Below are 21790 nucleotides of genomic sequence, written 5' to 3' on the forward strand. Positions count from 1 at the left end.
GCAGTAGAAATTCATTTTGTTATTAGGCTGACTCTGAAGTTTTAAAATACAAGCGTCAACAACATGAAACCAAAAAGAAACACTCTGGATGAGATTTTGCTGGGCCTTTGCTAGCAGTAATGACACAGGAGTGTACAAAAGCAGTACCCAGCTGGTTTTTGAGCTGTGAAGGCTGTCAGGGCCGCTCGCTCAGCCTTCCTGAGCAGGAGCATCCCTTGGGCCGCTGCGGGGCACCATGCAGTACGGAACACAACAGTGTGCCAGAGGCAGACACTGGGCCCAATCTAGCAAAGCGCTTAAGCATCTGCTTAGTTTGAAAACACAGGCTTAAGAGCTTTCCCCTAGACTTGGGTTCCTGATCAAACTCATGCACTCTCTTAAAGCATTCCAATCTCCCACAGGCTCTTGCCATACCGCCGCTTTCGAGTCTCTCAGCTGGAGAAGCAGTGGTATTAGCCTCTTTTTTGGGGTTCCCACAGCTGCACTACTGCACTGGCCGGACACCCGGCCCATCCGACTGGCAACATTCCTGCAGGGAATAAGTTAAGACTCACAGCGGGTCGGCTTGGTCGCGTCACATCTCGGTTGTCTTCCTGCTTGATCTTAGGAGGCTCGTGGGAGAGCACGGGTGAGCCTTCGGGTTTGACGTTTCCTGGGCAAAACAGAAGCAAAGAGAGAGGGAAACTAAAACTCTGACAGGGATGCAAAGTGCACGCTGCCCGGGGCACCGCCTGCTGCACACGCTGCTCCCAGCCCTGTGCAATGGTGGGCGCAGGGGAGCTTCATCATCCTCCTGCCTGCACAAAGGCACTGCAGCCCCTCCTGAGCTACTGCCTGTTACGAGCAGGAAAACCATGGTAAAACTAGAGAAGGACATCTCAAGCCTGGATCTCCTGCTAATGGGCACTTTCTACTCAGCTAATGAAGTCTCCCTGTCTTGCTTCTGTTGTCTCAAAAAATCCCCCTGCTCCTCTCTGTCTGGCTGTTGCTGCATTAAGTCTCCTTCCACCCAGCAACAGAATTAAAGCCCAGCTCAGGCTCCATGCACAGCCTGCTCTCAGCACTGCTGCCTTTCTTCTTGCTACCAAAGAAACAAATTCACTCCGCAAAAAACAAGGCATGTGATAAATTAAAAGCTCTGCAGCACCTGACACTGCTAGGATATTATTCGTCACAGGATTCCTCATTAGCAAAAACTAAAACAAACAGAAAAGGACAATCAGTGATAAATTACTTTTACTGACTATCTAAAGAAGTGATTATTTCAACGAAAGATATGTCATCTTACAGTCAGGTCATAAAAAATTCAAAGCATGGATGCAACATTTGTTCTAATGCGCCTCAGTTCTGTGGATTTATACTCCAGAGCTGTGACAAAAATGTAGATAAATGGGCTGTCTGTGCTGTAGCAACTCCTAGTGAGATTAAATGGGAGAGCAGATCTTTAAGAATGATAGGAAACAATTCAACTAGAAAAATAAAACCCAGTGTAAACACAGTTCCCTTCTGAAAGCATTTTAGGGAAAGCAGCTTCCAGGCTGATTTATTCCTCTGCTCCCACCTCACTCTTTGCAAGAAGATGAAGATCAAAACCAAAGACACCCATGCAATGTGGAAATGCATTCCCAAGAAACTGGCGTGATGTGAACTTGGGTCGGTGAAGAAAGAAAACCAGAACTCTTTTTTTTTTCATCCTACAGCACAAACGTTGTCTCCTTTTACACCAATTAATCATCAATGCAGTACTTTGGTAGAGCAAGGCAGCACCGTGCTGCCATCAGCATGCAGCAGTGCCTTCGGCAGCGTCCAGGCAGAAAGCAGTGCTGGCATCTCTGTTTACAAGTTAGTCAAAGAAGTACATCAGAAATGAGGAATCCTTTGATTCTTCTAAGGGACAGCTGACAAAAAAGCCACCTCACCTCTGACTCTGTTGCGCTCGCTGGAGCCAGCCTGGGAGCCCGGCTGGGAGCCGCCCTGGGAGCTGGGCTGTGAGCTGGGTGTGCTGGAGCTGGAGGAGCTGCCACTGCTGGTCCTCTGCAGAGGGCTCTCAATGATGGGCTCCGTCCTCCTCAGGTCTGGATTGCTGTGGGAGCACAAACACGACTGCATCAGGGAGGCCACAGGGGCTTCGGGGCCGTCCCCAGCTGCCAGGCAGTTGCATGGTCAGAAGATAGTTTTTCTGCTGGAGAAGACAGGGATGAAGTCTTCTCTTGTGCAACTACTGATCCTGTAAGCCCTACTGAAATCCATGGCAGCTTGAGAGACAGCAGAACAAGGGACCCAACACCTCTACAGAGCTCAATCACAACCAAAGAAACAAACATCTAGAGCAGTTTTATATTCTCATCAAAAATTCAAAGCTGCTTTGCTTCAAACTCCTCTTAGGCCCATACAAGTGCAATGCTGGAGCTACCTGAATTAACTACCAATATCCAAAATAAAAGCAGGAATTTGCAAATGGCTGCTAGACAGCTATTTTTTTCTGAAGCAAGTATCTCAAATTTGCAACAAGGCTGCAGATCACTTTTGCCACTTACGCACACTTCAGGAGTTTGATGGCTTCACCTCACACTTGCACAAGTTACCCACTTCAAGCACTTTCTTCCTTGATTTCTTTTCCCCCTGTGCACATACAGAAGTCTTGAAGAAAATGCCTCCTTGACACACAGTGACTAAGATCTCTCATGGTATCAGAAGCCTTTAGGAAACTTAACTCTTATTTGGCACTGAGTTGACACGCTTGTGCAGAGTTATGGAATTCGTTTTTATGTAATATTTCTGTTAAATGTTCTTATTATTCAAAGTTAAAAACGTACAGAAAAATTTTCTTCACTGAGTTCACTTAGGACCTCGTGGACATACAAATCCCACTGTACTGATGCCATGCTGTGCAATGCAGCTGCACTCAGAGCTCAGAACATGAAGAACAAAGCACGCAGTGTGTGCACACTGCATCACTCAGAGCTTTCAGAGAATGACCAGAATGGTGCAAAATGGACGGACTGTACAAAGCCATCACTGGGTTGCTGGCAGAATCATTTGGACGCTGTTTAGCATGAACAGTATATAAAATCACTGCCTGTCATTTTGTATCCACACAGGCATGCATTATAGTGAGCAGAGCAAGAGCATATCCCTCTGTGTCTGGAAATGCCCCCCAGTTGTTGCAACAGGGTAACAAAGAACAGAAAGCATATTTTTACAGCATTTACGTAGGAAGGTAATTAAGGAATTAAGAGCAAACAGAAGAGGTGTTTAGAAAGGAAAATTAGAGAAATGGTACTTTACTGCGAGAGAAATGAAATGTGAAATCATTTCACTGAACACTTAGTTTAATGGACAGGGCAGCATCCTAATCACTTTCAATTTTCATCAAACTGATGTCTTCCAGCTCATGCTGTACAGCTGGCATATCCTCAGCTCAATTAACTCATGAGATGAACTTGCAAACTTTGGCAATCAATGTATTACCTGCACCCACCAGGACTGGGGTGGGAGGACTGTGGGCACATGAGGTGACCTTCAGCTTGACTTCTGCAGTCTCAAACTTATTTTTCCCTTCAATGCCATCACATAATAGCACTACTCAATCCAACATAACACCAGATTTTATGCTGTCCTTCAGGCAGCTTATTAAAAGAACAACGTTCTCAGGAAAACAAAATGCTTCAGCCTTGAGCAATAAACATGAATATCCATGATATGAATGTTTTTTAATTTAAGAATAGAACAAAAAAGATACTTTCTCCTTCTGCTATCCCTGCAAGCTACTTGACGCTGCTGCTGGCAGACTTGCTGATACACAATGCAGGCTTTGAGTTCTATCATGCAAGGCTACATACAACACACTTATCCTGTTCAAGGTTTACAGATCTGCCCACAATGCTCTGCTAATCAGAGCCAAGTTTTTCCGTGACTAAGCTATGTTTTTTCAGTCCCATTCTGAGAAGAGCCTGTTAACCTCTCTGCTCATTAAACATGTTCGGGATGGCTCTGCCATGGATCTCCCTATCCTTCCTCAGTGCTGGGAGAGTGACCCTCCAAGAATGTACTCCACAACGTACCTGAGCTAAATGTGGTAAGAGGAAGTGGGGAAGAAGCTTCAGAGTCCTCTCTGTCCTTCTCAGTGACATTTCCATGTCATGGGCATGGGAGGTGGGAAAAGATCCTACTCCCAGAAAGCCAAATGGAATTTATTCCTTGACCTATGGCAGAAGGTCCAGCACTCAACAAAAAGTATTAGTGCCCGTTCCTTGGTCACATTCCTCAGTCATTACTTGTAAAAAGCTACGAGTAGGAAATTTATGGTATGTATTATTGTGAACTCCCCACTGGCTTACAAGTACATGGACTCCTTTGTAGGCAAGAAGTGATATCTGGACAGCCCAAATCTTCAACTCAAGAGAATGGTCAAATTCCCGTCAGACTTCAAAGCAATAGACTTTTTGTAGCATCCAGCTACAAATCCTGCAATGCCTAAGAACATCCTATGGTTAGCTAAAAGGAAGAAAAACCCATGGGAATCTTACACACACACAGCTTTTAACACAAAACACTGATGCAAACCTAGCTCACCACAGCTACAACAAAAACATTGCAAAACTCCTGTTTTCTGCTAGCTGGCCAAAGGAAGCTGAAGCCCAGCAAGGATGCAGGCATCCTACCAGCCCAGGGGGATCTGCCTGGGCTCTCGGCCAGGTGACTGCAGGAAAAACCAGCACAGGATCACCACTGTCTGTCACACGGTGCTGACCGTACCTTGCCCGGATGGGCTGGGACCCCAACCTGGGTCCTAGGGCACTGCCATTGCCTGGGGAGTTCTTCCTCGCCAGCGCCGGGGATATGGAAGTGGTTCGTTGAGGCACCTGGGAAAGAAGGGAGACATTCATCACCAACCAAGGCCAGGGCAGGCTGCTGCTGCTCACACATCCGAGAGACTGGCCTTCAGTATTTCCATAAGACTTGATTTATATCTGATTTCCCACCGGTGCTGTATTTACAGCAATTATAAACTATGAAGCTCTCAGCTCTGACCAGGCACAGCTTGAGCCAGCAGGGAAGTGCTGAGGAGCAGCACACTGCAGCCCTGTAAGTGCCTTCTCCAGAGGCTGAACGCATGCATGCACATAGAGACGGTCTACACCTAACAAAACCCAGGAGTCACTTTGAAGGTAAAATTCAGACTTAAGCATTTTGGCACTCGCAGTAGGGAATTTAGAGTCTCTAGTTCAGATATAACACATGCCAGCAGGGAGAAAATGTCGACTGGTGGACAAATGAGGATTGGTAGCAGAAAGGTCCAAACAGAGCCATCTAAGGCTCTCACTCCAACCAGATGGCCCCTTCTGCCAAGCCAAGCCTGCTGGCTGCCAGGCGCTTTAGGCACGACAGCTCATGGCAAACACAACCTCTGGAAATCCCAACCACAGCCTAGGTTTGGTACAGCTCCTACCCCAGACATGTGGGCCAGGCCACCAATCCCCACACCTGGGAGCTTGGACATCACTGTGGCATCACATGGAGTCACCCAGGTGCTAGAGGCCAGCAAGGAGAGGCACGGCAATACTCACCAGGTACAGGCAAGGCCAAGGGCTCAGCAAAAAGAATTAAGGATTTTTATGGATAACAGACACACAGTTATGTTAGACAAGCTAAAAAGACTTAGGGAAAGAGAGCTCTGCATGCTGCAGCACAACCAGCTACAACACATCCCATTAGAAAGCCACCTCTGCTCTGGACAGGTTATTTGTCAGTCAGGGCCCTGCAGCTTCTGTTACCTTCCTCTGAAGCATCCAGTCACAAACACTGGCAGAAACAAGACCCTGGACCACAGAGGCTGCCGGCCCCATCTCACGTGCAATCCTTTTGTTCCCAGTGAGAAACACACCAAAGTGGTTTCAGTCAGTAAAACGTGAAGCCAGACTTCTTGCGAGTATGACTGCCAATGTGACAGCCCCAAGTGTGAAATACCACTCAGCCTGGAGACCTTTCCACAGTCCCTACTTTCTCATCTCAGTGCAGATACACTGCGTGGTGTCCAAAACCAACCCCTTTCCATAAACCCCCTCAGCAGTGCACTACTGTGATCAGAAGAGACGTTGTTCTGAAAAGTCTGAAGGTGAAAGCAGCACCACACGCTGCTGTTTTCAATCTAGCCACTCTCAAACTGCAAAGGACTTTTAAAAACTCAGTTAAAAACCTTAGTTACCCTTCTGCACTACTGAGGAGGAAGGCATGAGAAAACTGGAGCCGTTGACTTGCTTTTCCCTTTGTCTCAGCACTGATGCACCTTATCCCTTGCTTGTACACAAAACAGGAATGGTATTACCACCATACAACACACTGCCATAAATCTCTTGCACAATGGCTTACCTGGTATCTGTTCTTTTGATGGAAGCCAGTTGCTTGTTACTATACAGAAAAACTGCCTCTCAATCACAGACAAATACTATCTGCCTCACCGTCACTTATCAATTTGTAATAATTTTTTCCTCTCAAAAAATCCTCCAGGCTAAGAGCTGATTAACTGCAAGGGGTATTCTAACTGCCAAGTTGCAATTCATTCAAAATGAAGGTGTATAAACAATGCAATTGAAAAACTGAGCCAGAAGACTCTTAATTAAAGAGGTACTGCCAGATACTGCCATCATGTCAATGAAGGTACAGAGCTGCTGGAGCCCTTACAAGTCTTCCATCAAATATTGATTGCAACAGGCGGCATGATGCTGGACCAAAAGGACCCTTCTTATTGAGCACGACAAATTTTATGATCCTATAATTCTATTTAAACAGACGGTTGTTTTTTTTTTTTTCCTAGGGCAAGGAGAAATTGATTTGTTTTGGCCTTGGTCCGGGCTCGAGAACTTTCTTTGCTGAACCGTTTTACTGAATTGCTGGAGGGCAATGCTATTTTGCAGTGCTGTGCGTGCACCCAAAAGCAGCTCCCAGTGTCTCTGCAGCTCATGCAAAATCTGCAGGGTCAATCCTTGCTGCAGACCCACAGGGGTGAGATTGGCCAGAGGTGCTGAGCACAGCGCCGAAGCACAGCTCCACTGGCTGGCAAAGAGGACTGGTGTCAGCCCAGTCCTGCAGGGACCAGCTCTGGGATGGCCTCTTTGATGTGCTGAAAGCGAGGAGCAATAGTGTTACCTTTGGTGGAATGTCTTCCTCCTGCCGTAACCAAGAACTTCGGTCAAACTTTTCAATGCGAGGGGGCAGAGGAGGGTTTTCTGAGGTGGGGTCCGAGTTCTGCCTTGGCATCTCAGTGCGGTGAGAGGTCACCGTCAGAGCCTCCTGAAACCCAGCCATCCCCTTTGCAGGCTGTTCATGCAGTGACTGAGACCCAGACAAGGAGCTTCCTTGGGATTTCACAGTGACCAGATGTGGAATCTAAGCACCAAGTCAAAACAGAACTATCAGTACAAAATGGAAAAAAAAAAAGCGGATCGAAAAGAGAAAAATCAAAAATGCGATTTTTAGAAAAAAAAAAATTAAAATTGATTAGCACTTTGGATGCACTAAAAAAGCCCCCTTGGTTTGAGATCAGCACTGCCTTGGTTTCAGGAACTTCTGACTTACATCACTTCAATGCAAGAACGGGTAAAAATCATGCTCAGCATTTGGAAATGGGGAAATGCCGCAGTCAGAGCCACGTCTCAGCTCTGCACAGGCACTGCCATGAGGCATTTACTCACAGCAGCAACTGAAGGAGTGCAGGCAGGGTGTCCCGGGCAGCTCACACACATGAAACAAGGCCATGCACGCCTTGGGCTACACCTACCACAAGCCCAATGTCAAGCTCCTACACCTGGTAACTCTAGGGTTACCTAATGATGTGCTAATGATGTTTGGCATGGAATTTCCTTATTAAGAATAATAATTAAAAAAAGAGAAACAATAGTAAATAATAGTTACCAAAAAAAAAAAAAAAGCTTCAGGAATTCCAAGGCATAAATGGCTTAAAAATAAATCTTGAGGCATGAGTTTCTATAAGGCTACAAATCCCATCCCTTAGATCAGGTCTACAGATCTAAGGCTTATGAGTGAATGAAAGGAATGCTGACATCTGGTTTGGAAAATCAGAAACATTCACAGCATTTGAGTTTATGAAATCAGAGCTTCTTTCCAGAACCCTGTGATATCTACAATGACCTTTTCCTTGCTACAGCAGATTTGTAATTAGTATTTCAGGGTAAGCGTGACATTTTTACATACATGCCTATTTATGCATGGACATGCATGCACATGTGTACAGACACACATATTTACATGGATTTCTGAGTTTCAAGCAGCTTTTTCACTGCTATTTTATTGTCAAACAAAAGCCTTTATAGCTGTTGACAATATTGGTCACGAAAAAAATCACTGAAAAATATTTCCAGGCTTGAAATTAGGAAATGTTTGGTTAATCAGAGACATTACTGAGAAGTCTGCAAAGTAGAGTTTTACCCACTTCCCAATGTCTACGATGCATACAGAATGCATATTCATTGGAGAAGAAAGAGCCTTCCATTTAAGGGCTTTCCAGCATGTGTTTTGTTTGAAGTCACTGCTGTACTGCTGACTTACAGGAGCACATACTATACGTAGATGGCCCTTTATTTCCACATTTTCCCATAGAAAGCCCACCTGCATGTGGAGGGAAGGCTCTGTACTCTCTGAAACGAGCCTGCTCAAGTCTGCACATCTGCAGGGGCACTTCCAGTGACCAACCCAGAGCCAGCACTGATGCTCCACCAACTTGCTGCAGAAGCCTACTGACAGACCTTGCAAGTAGGGTAACTTAAAAGCACAATTCTCCTCCACTGTAATGGTCATGGTGATCTATGCCTTCTCCAGATGCGTTTGTGACTGATGTTAACTCAATGGAAAAAAGAAACAAAACCCCCGAATTGAAGTGACAAAGAAAGTAAAACCTCCTTCTGATGATGCCCAGCATCAAAGTGCCCTGGGTTTTTGTACCAAGCACTGTGGTTTCAGTCCTTTAACAAAACAGATTCAAAGAGGAAGAGAGCGACTGCTGCACTGGATCAGACCAGCAGTTCCTCTCAGTCCTCCAGCTTGTTTCTGGCAGTAACCAGGACCTGATGCTTCAAAGGAAGGTATTTAACCAGCGTGATGTTTCTAACGCATGAAGGTGACGAGGATCAACTCATGAATGCAGATGCTGCTCTACCTCACAAATACGCTTCAGGCTAAGACATCACAGAGCAAGACACTATTTTAATACTACTTTTCCTTTTACCTGATCGGCACCCCTGGCATCCTGGGTGCTGTATGGGCATCAGTTAGGGGAAGCACCATTACCTGCGGGTCCACAGGTCTGAGCAGGGGTGGAGTCCGCGCCGGCTGCACACTGCTAATACTAAAGGACTCTGAGCGAGGAGGCAGGTTGGGGTCTGAAATCCTGTTGGCCACCTTGTGTGGCATCGCTGGCGAGCTCTGACGGTTGAGTCGGGAGCGCTCCTCCACCTGCAGTAGGAGGGGGTGACACTGACTGGTTATTTGATGAATTGTGGTTGCTTGGTTTATACGAAAAACTCATCTTTGATTTGAAGAAATGGTTGTATGGGGTACTGGGTTTTTATATGGACACACCCGTGGTCCTGCTACATTCACCTGAAGCTGAACACAGCTCAGCTCCCACAGGATGCTGCTGCAGGCAATCAATACCATCAGGAAACCTAAAAGGAACTTCCAGCTTCTAAAAGGTAAGGAAGTCCCATAAGGAACCATTTTAAACTGAAAGCCGAGGTATGCAAATCTATAGGAAGCTCTTTACTCTTTAGATATATCTGGGTATTGTATGACTAGGGGACTCCTGATACCCAGCAGATTGTGCAAATAATGCATTTTAAAGACTCCAAAATGACTATTTGTATTTCATGTGCGTAATTCATTTCTGAGTGTGAAATGGAAAATTAAAGCTCCAGGACGAGGCAGCATGCCTCAGAGAAGTGTTTCCACATTTGTTTCTTATTTCTTCTTTAATGTATCTGTAAGCCAAGGGATCCTTCTCCTTCACTACTATGAGCACCATGAGGACTGCTTCTGTTTGATCTGAATAAAAGAATAAACATGGCAGCCAGAAAATGGCTGGCTTTGATCTGAATTTACTGAGTCAGGCACCTTGTCATGTACAGAAGGAAAAAACCCTCCACTACAGATAGAGAAATAAAAATAAAGCCCAGTGCTCTCAGCAAATCTTGATGGAAACACAATGTCTTCAGGTAGCCCAGATAAGTGTGCAATCTGGGTAATGCCACAATTAGACCGTATGCATTGATATTCATACGCTGTATGCTACGCAGAATTTTTGATTCCTCAACCAGAGATCTGATGTATAGTTTCACTTACATGTCATTGATGTGTTAAATACCCTTAGCATGTCTTAATTATCCTAGTTACAATGTCATGTTGAAAAGCGATCCATGGAACAAGTTAGCTCGGAAAGAATCACAGCTCTTCTCTAAGCAAATATTCATGAAGCAAAAAGGAAAATTATATATTGATAAAATGAGTCTTTTCCAAATGCCAAGCAGGAGAAAGAGTAAAATTCAGGTAAAAAGTGTTATAGATGCTATCTTTTCTAGCTCTCTGTGACAAGCTGGGCCATGGCTGTGTCCCAAGAGGACATCACAGCTTCCCCCAGGCACTGCCCACCTACGGTCAGAGGCTGGGCACAGCTCAGATCAGTGATGCCCACGGGAGCAGACACAAGGACAGAAGCGGAGTAGAGTGGAAAGGAGAACTTCCTCTGAACAAGGGAGCAGCAGCATGAATGCTGAGCTGAAGGCTCAGTCCAGCAATCTGCTTATCAGCCAATCTTGGCACAAAACAGCAACAGCTGAAGACAGTGCCATTGGTATGTCCTCTGGCTGCTTGCAGGAGCTCTCCAGCAGAATGCCAAGCCATAATGCGTGGCTGATTTTGGAGAACTTCGAAGCTCACGTGGGGGAGAAGGCAGGAGAATAATGAAACAGAGATGACTGTGTACTGGGAAGGAGAAAGGAGCTTGGTTTTCCCACTGCCAAGCCTCCTTGACAGCACTTCGTTTCACTAGCTCAGCAGAAGAAGCTCTTGGGACTCTCCCGTTGTGTTGTATGGAGCTTTATCAACCTCACCATTAAGCAGAGGGAGAAAAAAGCATCATTCTGCAGTGCTGAGCTCTGTAGGAATTCATCATCACTCCAGTTCCAGCTATCTCCTGTATAACTCAAGATCCTCCTCCAACAGGAAACACCCCTAGTAGCTGTTGCTCAGGCCCCAGTGGAAGATGCTGTTTTAACATGCAACTTCAAAGCATGATGAGAAGAACAAAAGCCACAGGGACAGATGGAGGAGCTCAGGCATGCCGGCTTGCTGTAGAGAACAGCCTGGCTTGTGCTGGGCCCCTAAAGACTGTGTGGTGGAAAAGCACTGCAGGGCCAGGCCACTGCTTGGAAAATGTTTGACTGAACGTGTCCCCCTTATGCATGGTCATGCATGGCATGTATTGACCAAAACCTGCTCTTCAGCTGAATATGCTGCAAGTACTCTGTCATTGAGAAATTAGCTACCTGCATCACTTTGATCAGCAAATGCTTGCCCATAACAGAACAGTCAGTAATGGAGAGAGATGCCAACTTGAGTAACACTGCTTACAGTGCTGACATGATGCTCCTGGCTGGATCATCAGAGGGTCCCACATTATGTCTGAAATGGCCCAGCTAGTCCTTAATTACAAGAAGAGATCTGTGTGGGAAAGCAGGCCAGGCCTGGGACAGAACTCAAGCTACATCCCAAGTTAACTTCCAGTGGATAATCCTTCACACCTGCAAGAAGAAGGGATGACAGCAGATGAGGATGTGCATCCATGCATGGCAGTGAAGACTACTTGGTCAGACTGTTTTGTCTGGAACAAAAAGAGGAATCTCTTGGATGTGCTGTGGATAAATAGCTATATGAGAGAGAAGTAGGAAAACTGGATGGGTCCATGGCAAGAGAACTCAGATGTGGTGATCAGACTCCTGAGAGAGAAGACTTGAGGAGAAAGATCATAAAAAGAAGGGAGATATAGGGCCAAGATCATCAGTGAATATCCCAACAAGCTCCCTGGAGCCTCCAGAAATCACACACTGAGCACTCCTGACACAGGGAACAGATTGCAGACTCCTTCTTCAACCTCTCCCATCCAAACAACCTGACATGAAGAACACTCACTGACCATTTAAAGGGTGACATCCCACCTGCTGCAAAGCCTTTATTAAGTTGTGCCAAGGCTGCTATCACTGCCTCTGTGTCCACCTGGATTCATACTGCTCAGGGTGGTCAGACTGGCAGAAACACAAGCAGAGAGAAATGACATGAAGAAGTCTGCCTTTGTGTGGTGGTTTGCTGTGTAGGTATACAGATGAGATTGCCTGTATTCAGACTTGGCTTGTCCCTGTTCCAATAGGAAATCAAATATTTCCACTACATTAGCACGTATGGATTGGGTACTAGAACAGCTCAACTACAGCAGCCAGCATGGTATGCAGGTATCAGCACAAGATGGACTTGAGTACAGCCAGTAAGAAAGGTACTTCAATACAAACAGCAAAGTAGCTTAACAGTGCTAAAACTGGGAGCATATGAAGTAGATAAAACAGGGAGGAAAGAGTAGTTTTGGGAAGTTCCCAAGGGTGCTGTGCCAAGGCAGTACACCAAACTACTGCTCCCAAGAGCCTAAAGATGGCACAATCACTGCTTTGAGCATTTCACTGAAACTGGACAGAATGACACAAGCAAAGAACAAATGGTTTGGACAGCTAATTGGTGGAAGCTGGAGACGTTCCAGCACAATGGGAAACCTTGTCTTTCCTATGATTTCAGCAAAGGGTACGAGACACTTTCTACCACTCCTATTGGCATTGCAGTTCCCAATGCCCCACTTCAAGTGATGACATCAAAAAATGACAACTCACCCAGAGGATAAAAGAAATGGGCCTTGGTGTTTGAAATCGAAAGCCAAACCCAACACTTTTCTCCTTCATCAGAGAAAAAGATTCCTCTTTATAAATCTTTGTAATAGTTTCAATGACAGTGCCAGAGGTACACTTCAGTAATGTTCTAGATGATTTATGTAAAACTAGGCAAAGAAAGACAGAGTTTATTCTTTTTTTCCTGCCTGCTACTTACTCTTAACGCTACTGTGGATGAAGAAGATCCCCTGCTTTGCAGAAAGCTGCAGAAGCACCACCCAGGTGGAAGTCTCTCCTGCTGGAGGCAGTTCGGTGCCGTGCTGTATAGCACATCTGGCCTTAGGCAGAAATGTCTTGACCACCTACCAACCCCTTCTTCCACATGAAAGGCTGCAGAATAATCCTGCAATTCTGTGAAAATATGTTTGGTTGTCATCAAAAGACTCTGAACACTGAATGAGAAGGGAATGAAGAAGAAACCAAAGGGAGCATGAAGAGGAGTACAGAGTTTCCAAAACCCCATTAACTCTGCCAAGACCAAAGAGTGCCAGACTTTTGGCAGCACAGCAGTGGCCCTGCTCAGTAGGAAGAATGGGTGAATTATTAAACGACTTTTTTGTGGAGGAGGAGAGTCACAAAATTAAACCAACTAAACCCAAAGAATTTCAGAAAAATTAAAAACAAGAGTGGGCACCCATTTTAATGGAGCCACCACAAAGAGATTAAAGAGAAAGAAAACGTTCGCGTGTGATTCTGACACTGCACTGCAGACAATGCATGTCTTCATCTTTTCGAGACGATTCAGTCAGGCAATAATTAATATTCAAGATCTCACAATGGTTATAACAATTCTGTCTTTTTGATGGGGAGAAAATCAGCAATGTGGCTTCCATTCCTGAAAATCACAAAAGAAGAGCAATCCCCGGAGATAAAGCCCTCAGCATGGGAGAAAAAGCTGTCTGTTCTCTGATTATGGGAAGCTGAATTAGCACTTTGAGTGCACCCACAACCACCTCCCGGCACTGGCCAGCAGCTGCCCCTTCTCAGGCAAACACAGAAGCTACAACAGTTGCCCAGGCTCCTTGCTGGCACGTACCCATGGCTGAATCCCTCACGGAGACTTCATCTCCTTGTACACCCTCATGGAAAAATCTCTTACCCAGCACAGTGTGGGTAAGAATCCAACAGCATGCACGACACGCACTCTTTGCTCATGCCTACCTCCTTGGCCCACGCTGGTTTCTCACTGGCATTTATCCCTTCTTTGTAATGGTAGAGTGGTTTCTTCTCTGCTGGTCTCTGGTCCTGCCGCTGCTGCTGCTGCTGCTGCTGCAGGGACACCAGGTAGTCCCGCTCCTGTTGGAGCTGCCTCTGCAGCCGCTCTGCTTGCCTCTGCTCCTCCAGCTGCTTGCGTTTATATTCCTACCCAGAAGAAAGCACAGTGACATGGCTGCACGGTGCCCAGTGAGCACATCAATGCACGAAAGCAAACTGCAGGTTTATTTTTTGGGTAGAAGGTTGGGCCCAAGCATCTGAAAAGCTGTTTTCTTGCAAAGCCTTTTAAATCCAAAGACTCTGGAGTGTGGGCTGTAAAGCATCCCAGAGAAGAGACAGTTCAGAGGACACAGCCAACAAATCCAGAGTTTTAAACCCTGCACTGGACTTTGCATTTAGTGGATCTCTCTGCCTCCATTTTCTACGTGGGAACAGAAAGTGGTAGTGCTGCATCACCAGAAAAACCCTGCACAACCTGCTGATGGCTCCAACACCTACACAAAACCTGTACAACTCTCTGCCACACAGCAGCCCGACCAGGGACCTGGGCAACCTCCTCCAGCAGGGTCAGGTGCTGCTCATGGGCCACCCAAGTCCCTTGGTGGCTGCAGTGCTATTCAGAGAAGGTGGGAGGCACCTCAGAGATTGCTTTTGACAGCCTACAGCTGTGCCTTGAGGCACATGGAAAGTTGGTTTGCAGAGGCACATTAGTGCCAAGCTGCTGGGGGAGGCTTCAAATCTACGTCGGAAACACGAGGTCAGCATGGACATCCCAATGCCAATCCCAAACAGAAGCCAATTAGATAAAATAACTTGCTCACAGGGCTTATAAATTACCATTGATTTTGCCCAGATTTTTCTGGATGAGGAGAACAAAGGATCAATGCAATGAGGTGCCAAATACCATTAGTTCATAAAAACCCCAGCCAAAGCTGAGTCTGTGGAGCACTTTGTAGGACTAATTTATTGTTGGTGTCAATGGCAGCACAGCAGAGCCAACAGTATGATCTTCCTGAATCCCTACAGCTCTGTGAGGTTTAATGACTAAATCATTAACAACTTTTGAAAAGGCCTTTTTAAAAAGCACAGGCTTGTGTGAGGGTTTCACTTTTCCCTAAGTAAATTCAATAGGGGAACAAACAATAATCCATATAGATTAAAAGTAAACACAGTGAGTGTATAACAGCTAACGGCACTTTAAAAGAATCGTTCCAAAAAATAATTAAACAACAAAAAAAGAAAATGTCACGAGAGGGACTGCACGGTGTTCCTGCAAGGGAATTAAGACAGAAGCATTCACACAAAACATTAAAACCCACATCACAGCGTGGGTTTGCCCGGTGCAGTTATGTTACAGCTCCATTAGCATGCTGCTAACAGCCATAAATGTGGGGGGGGAAACAAACAGGGCCATGTTGCATCCAGGCCTGTTCCTCTGAGGGAGGCCAAAGGCACATGGGGATATGGGAGCTTGGCATGCTGGTGTGGGGCTGGAGGGGTGGTTGTATGGTCATCACAGCTTGCTGGTCCACGCCTCAGCATGGTGGGAGGCATGCAGGGGGCGTGAGTGCATGCGGACAGGAAGCATCAAGCAGGGACGGGGTGTCCCATTTACCAGAAGTAGTGCTTGCTCCTGCAACAACTGCTGCTGCAGGATCTCTAACTGTCTCTGCTCCTCCTCTAACTGTCGCCTGATGTACTCCTGGAGGCATGGCAGCAAGGATCGAAGGAAAAAGAGAAAGAAGGTGAAAGAGGCAGTGTTTTGCAAGGGAAAGAGCAATGTGGTGGGCACCCAAATCCATCCCACCCATATACTGACACTGATTGACCGGACTGGGTACCCTCAGCCCTGCCCAAAGAGCCCAGGGATTTCTGAGGGCAATGAGCTAAAACTGCCTGGAAATGGCCAACCGTGGGCAGTGCAGAACCCCACCCTGGGGACAGAAGGGTGGGAAAACCCCTCACCAAGCATCCCCAACCTGCTGGCAGACAAGTGGATCCGCACAGAAATCAATTAGGACAGCAGGAAGCGACGCGCACAGCGGTAACAATTAAACCATTTCCTCTCCAGTAGCGAAAGCGGGGAAGAAACAGGAGTGCTCCTGAGAAGACGGACCTTTTATCTCATTAGAGCAAGAGGCACACACTGAGGGTGAGGGCCCACACTACCTGCTCGTGCTCGGCACGCCGCCGCTCCTCCTCCCGCCTCATCTGCTCCTCGTAGTGCCGCCGCTGCTCCCGCTCCTGCTGCTTGCGCAGCTCCTTCTCCCGCCGCTGCTGCTGCAGGGGCGAAGGGCACAGGTCAGCCACCAACATGGGCGTCCCCTCCTCTCACAGCCCCACAAAGCCACTCCCCAGGTTTGGGGGGGATGCTAAGAAGGCAACACGTCCCTCTTATGCTTGCTGAGACCAAAAGCTAACACACAGAAGATCCAAAATCCAAGGGTTTTTCTTTTTTCTTGATTCTTATCTGCCAGTCATGTTATCTGCTAAGGAAAAGAAGGCTCTTGACCAAGTCGCTGAAGATCAAACTGCTTTTTATGACAAGGGCTCACACATTTACAGCCTCTTCCCCTGCAATCAATTTGGCTTTGTAACGACATATTGCTCCAGTATGGCCACAACACTGCTTGCAAGGGGAGGAAACATACACTCATCGCATGCCCATACTGAAAATAATTAGCTAGCAACAGGCTGAATCATTTGCAATCACAAAACAACTGCAACGGGGGCTTAACCTGCCCCTGCCCACCTCCTGGCCCATGATCCCTCTTGTTTGGCTCTGTCATGTCCTAGCCAACAGCAACATGGGGCATCTCAGGGTGATGACTATCTGCCTCCTGCTCCCATGCTTCTAATGTGAACTGCATGAGGAGGATGGACTTCTCCTTACTTCAGAGGTACCAAGAGTGTGACTCATGATTTTTCTCCCCTTCAAGGCATCCCTCCAAGGCTGCAGCTTAGGGACGCCCAAACTGCTCTCTTCAGGGGTTTGGGAGCCACAGGCATGCTCCTGCCACCAAGGCAGCAGGCAGCTCTACATGGCCACAGCCAGCTCATCAGCAGAGGGCACTCAAATGCAACCAGCAGCTGCCAGGGACTGCGGCCAGCGGAGCTCCTCCTCTGGGTGCAGAGACACACATGCAGCGCTCATGGGGAGGCAACCCACGGAAGCACGGACCAAGGCCTTGTTTCTCCCTTTTACTACTTTTTTTTCTACCCAGACACTCTTGCTGCTGCGTGTTGACAGACTGCAGTGTCGAGGAAGGTATCGGAGTGATATAAATGCTGCATGATAGCTACATCACATGGATGTAGAACAGGCAGCTGGCTGCAAAGGCTCTGCCCAAGCTGGCTGAGCTCCCTGGAGGTGAAAATGCATATAGTTTAAACTGCTGATAAGCAGTAAACCTGCACTGTCTATATACGTAGATTTGGTGTCTGTTGCCTACAGATATACAGACATCTATCTGCAGACCTATCTAGATACAAATCTCCATAGATATATAGATATCAACAACAAAAATACACCCACATTACAAAATATGAAAGAGCCATTGCCTGTGTTACACCTTTCCATCCAGGTAACACCCATGGGGATTCTGCAATCTGACAATTGCCTCCAGCTTAACAGGAGAGCTGCAACACAGCATTAGTGCCATCCACGGCCACGCTCATCAGTGCTGTTTAACTCGCTGCAGGGAAAGAAAATCGCACTCAACCTGAAATAACCTGCCAGCTCCAGACTCCGTTGTGTCCCACGCCAAGCACGTTGTCACACTGCCCACGAGATGCATGTGTTACTCTGTGCGTACGCATGCCCTCGTTGAGAGCAGTGCTAACATATGTCTGCTTTGATTCTTTGAGCTCTCTATTCAAAATGAGACGAGCGGGATGTAGCAGTGACAAATGGGATTTCCCAGCTTTGCCAGCTCCTGCCTGACCTCCTCGGATCAGAGCTGAGGAGGTCGCTGCTCCCATGGACTCAGACAGCCCCCAGGAGCACAGGTTGAACACATGCTAACCTCAACTCCCAAACATAGTGTGCATCATACTGCTTTGGCTTGGGGGAGAGAGGGCATTTTAAACATGGTGGGTTTTTTTGGTTAAAATAGCATACTGTTGAGTAAAACACATAATGGTTGTGTAGGCTGGGCTTGGCTGGCAGGAGGCAGGGGACTGAATGCCACAGCTATTTCTCAGATAAAAATCACCAGATTGGTCTTTATTTCCCATCCAGCAGGCACACAAAGCCAAATCCCTCCAAGGGAGAACAGAAAATGCTGTTCCCAGGAGGGAGCTGCAGACTGCTACCCTTTCAGCTAAATGCACACACCAGTACCCAGTGAGACAGGTCCATTTCATTCTCTCCCAAAAGGCATACACCTAACTACCAGCCTCCTCTGCACCTCAAGCCTAGCAAAACCCAGGAGCTGGCAACTGAGACCCCCAAGTGCAGCTTTCTTTTGGAGCTGGGCCAGCTGCTAATCGAAATAGTTAAGAGACTTCTACACCCTGCTGCACCTTTATCAAGGCCTGGGGTACAGAGCTCATCTGTGCTTCTCCCTACTTCCACACCCCTTCGGTCAGGTCATGCTATAACCAAGGCATTTGTCATGGCTGCCTACAAGCAACATCCTGCCCAATGCTGTCCCTGCAGAGATGCAGCAGCACAGACTCCTTGTGCACTTTCTCTTAGAGCCCTGCTTCTGCAATTGGCAAATAACCGGGAGAGATCTGATCCCATGGAGGGGTGAGAGAAGCCCCCCAGCAATGCATCTCTCTTCCACTCCTGGCTCAAAGCAGTGCCTTCCTCACTTGTTCCTGTGCCCGCCAGCACAAGGATGATAGGGGGATCCTGTTTGAAATAGGAACTGAAATCTGCAGGATGCAGCTCAAAAGTGAAATGAAGGATTCAAAGAGCTCTCATTATTTGCCTCCTTTTCTCCCTGTTTTCTGCCCTCTCCCTCCCACCTTAAGTGCACACTTCCCACACTTCTCCAAGCCTGCAACAACTGTGTGTATTTACACTATTCAGATTTATTATTCATGCAAGGCAAGAGCACCAATTAATTAGGACTGCGTTTATATAACTCTGCAGGTAGAGATTTATGTAGCTGCTTGTAAGCCAGAATGGGATCTTATTTGTGCTGCACTGGAAATGACAGGTTTTAAATATTGATGAGGAAAGACACATGAAGGCAAAGCCTCCAGTGGGAAGGCCTTTGGAGGTTGGGCATGAAACAAGGACTTCAAAGGAGCAAGCTCTTCTCACTGTACAAGATGCGTTTAGGAACAGGAGCAGTTGGAGAGCTGTTCAGGGTCAGAGTCTCCCCATGAACCACGAGGGCTCTGAGAGACACTAACACACGCAAATGCAGATCACAAAAACCTTGGCAGCTGCTCCCAAACCTGAGCATGAGGCAGCAAAGATGTGGAATGGGAATTCCAAGTAACAAATGAAAACAAATACTCGAGGTGGTTGTGTTGTTGTGGCAGGCTCATTTATCCAAGCCACCAGGGAAACAGTGACTATGCCTGGAACATCATCGTTCCCGACACACCGAGCACTGGAGCATGGAGAGGTGTTTCCCACTGGTAGAAAAATGGGGTCAGAACTTCCTACCACAGCTAACGGGGATGTGACAATGCTCTGAACCACTGCAGGGATCTTTATTTGGGGTCATCGTGGAGGAAAACGACTGAGACTCCATACAGGAGGAGGGTCTTGCTTCCGAAACGATGAGTTCTGCAAGCTTTATAAACAAAGCAAAACTAAGGAGATGTAAAGTTTAGTGCATAACTGTATTATAGGAGCTCATATAATGCAGTTTTCCTTGTAAATGGGTATGCTGGCTGCTGCCAGGATCACTGCAAGTAGCAGTCCCAATGAAAATGCTCCTATAAGCTGTATGACACCCACATATGCACAAGAAAATAACAACTACAACTCCAGCTAGCCTAAGTTTACCTATAATTAATTGCAAGAAATCTTTTGCATTGCTTTGTAAAAACTTCCACTGGACAGTGCTCAGCTGGTTATCATCTAACAGAGCTGCAGCAAGTTTGTATTCACTGAACATCAGCCCAGTTACTGCAGTGACTGCAATCTGCCATGTAAACAGCAAGGTGCTCAGATGGAGCTTTTGCATTCCCTGTAAGATCTGACCTTTCGTTTTCTGCCTATCAAGAAAATTAAAATCTGCAACGTGACATAAGAACGAGGTTACATAAAATCTTTCCTGACTACAGCTGCTCACTGCTGCCGAGGGGTCTGCATGGGTACTTGTGCAGTATCCTTAACGCTCCTGACCATGAGATGCGTTTTCCTCTAGCTCAGCAGGAGTTCTGATGGTAAACGCAAGGCAGCAAGGCTCATTCTGCACAAATGGAACGTGCAGAAACTTCCTGCATGAGGGTAAACAAAGCTGCCATTCTACTCCTCACAATCCAGCAAAGATAAGCCTCGCCATGGGTCCCGTGAAGCAGCACAGAAGAAATCCTGGTCCTATTAGTTAGAGGAAATCCAGAGTAAAGGGTCAACAACTGGAGCTATTGAAAAGTTAATGTTGGAAGGAGCTGGGCGGCCAAAAGGAAACTGCCAGGCTGCTGCCAAATAATCTGGGTGCTGCTGTGATGGGTCTGTAGGGCTCTTCTGTGGAGCAGAACAGCAGCAGGGCAATGGAGCACAGAGTGCCTCGGGCACTGACCTCAATACTGAGCTTGGCACAGCTGTGACAGCCACTGTCTGCAGGCCTCTGTGGCCATCAGGCATGTGCCACCCCAAAATATCTGGGGAGAGTATGAAGACCGAACTTCATCCATCACTGACTGCTAGAATTAGGGGCAGGAGCAATGAAACTTTGTGTGCTAACCTCTGCCTCTGCCTGCAGCAACCCATGGTGGATACAAACCACCACAGAAAGCAGGTGGGCAGCTACAGGTGTTAGTACCCCTCAGAAGGGTTTCTTGGGGAAAGCAGGTAATGTAGGGGCATCTGAAACCCCACTGTGTGGCATGAAGCATGATCAGCCCCCAGCACATGAGTGCTGCTGGGCAGAGGGGACATGGCAGCTGCCAGTACACAGCTCTCTGCTCTGTCTTAATCCCAACAGATATCATGGGCTGATCCTGCTGCGGCTCTGTGCTGGGCAGAGTACACCTTTCAGTCACCATCCCACTATCCTTCCCAGTTCTCTGACACAGCAGGAGCACAAAAACACCTTTTCTCTCGTGGCCTGCTTTGCTCCAGCAGGAATCTGCCTTTCAGTTTAGATCTGAACACTGTAAAGCAGCTGGAAAGGAGGTAATGGGTGAAGAGCCCAGGGGGGCTGTTCCAGTCACTGGAAACAGTGGCACAGATTTTAAATACTAGCCATGGTGGCATTAGCTTTTAATGACATGGGGGTAAGAGCAGAGCTGGGCAGAGCTGTGCCTCAGCAGTCCAGGGCTGAGCTGCCAGCTTAGTGAGGGGATTAGTCCTCCATCAAAACCTGCCCGAGGAGCACAGGCAAAGAGAGAGAACGATTTTCTTCTATGTGCAGAGAACATATTAATACAGCAGCAAGTATTGT

General features: G+C 47.0%; 1 protein-coding gene across 7 annotated transcripts in view; it reads right to left on the reverse strand.

Annotated features, from left to right (window-relative positions):
• Nucleotides 1-21790, reverse strand: part of TNIK (TRAF2 and NCK interacting kinase) — a 139109-nt gene that overhangs the window by 21510 nt on the left and 95809 nt on the right. For 3 of the 7 annotated variants that reach the window (XM_090147714.1, XM_031614613.2, XM_031614610.2), the window contains exons 13-20: nucleotides 16386-16496; nucleotides 15832-15918; nucleotides 14163-14363; nucleotides 9307-9471; nucleotides 7150-7389; nucleotides 4759-4865; nucleotides 1920-2083; nucleotides 555-652 (exon numbers count right to left, since the gene is read on the reverse strand). In XM_090147714.1, the coding sequence (XP_090003840.1) occupies nucleotides 555-652; nucleotides 1920-2083; nucleotides 4759-4865; nucleotides 7150-7389; nucleotides 9307-9471; nucleotides 14163-14363; nucleotides 15832-15918; nucleotides 16386-16496 (1173 nt within the window). The remainder of the gene's footprint in view (nucleotides 1-554; nucleotides 653-1919; nucleotides 2084-4758; nucleotides 4866-7149; nucleotides 7390-9306; nucleotides 9472-14162; nucleotides 14364-15831; nucleotides 15919-16385; nucleotides 16497-21790) is intronic. The other 4 variants (XM_031614611.2, XM_090147713.1, XM_031614612.2 and 1 more) reach the window with 4 other exon arrangements.

Source organism: Phasianus colchicus, chromosome 10 (genome assembly GCF_987193195.1).
Source record: "Phasianus colchicus chromosome 10, bPhaCol1.hap1.1, whole genome shotgun sequence".
NCBI classification, from domain to species: Eukaryota; Metazoa; Chordata; class Aves; order Galliformes; family Phasianidae; genus Phasianus; species Phasianus colchicus.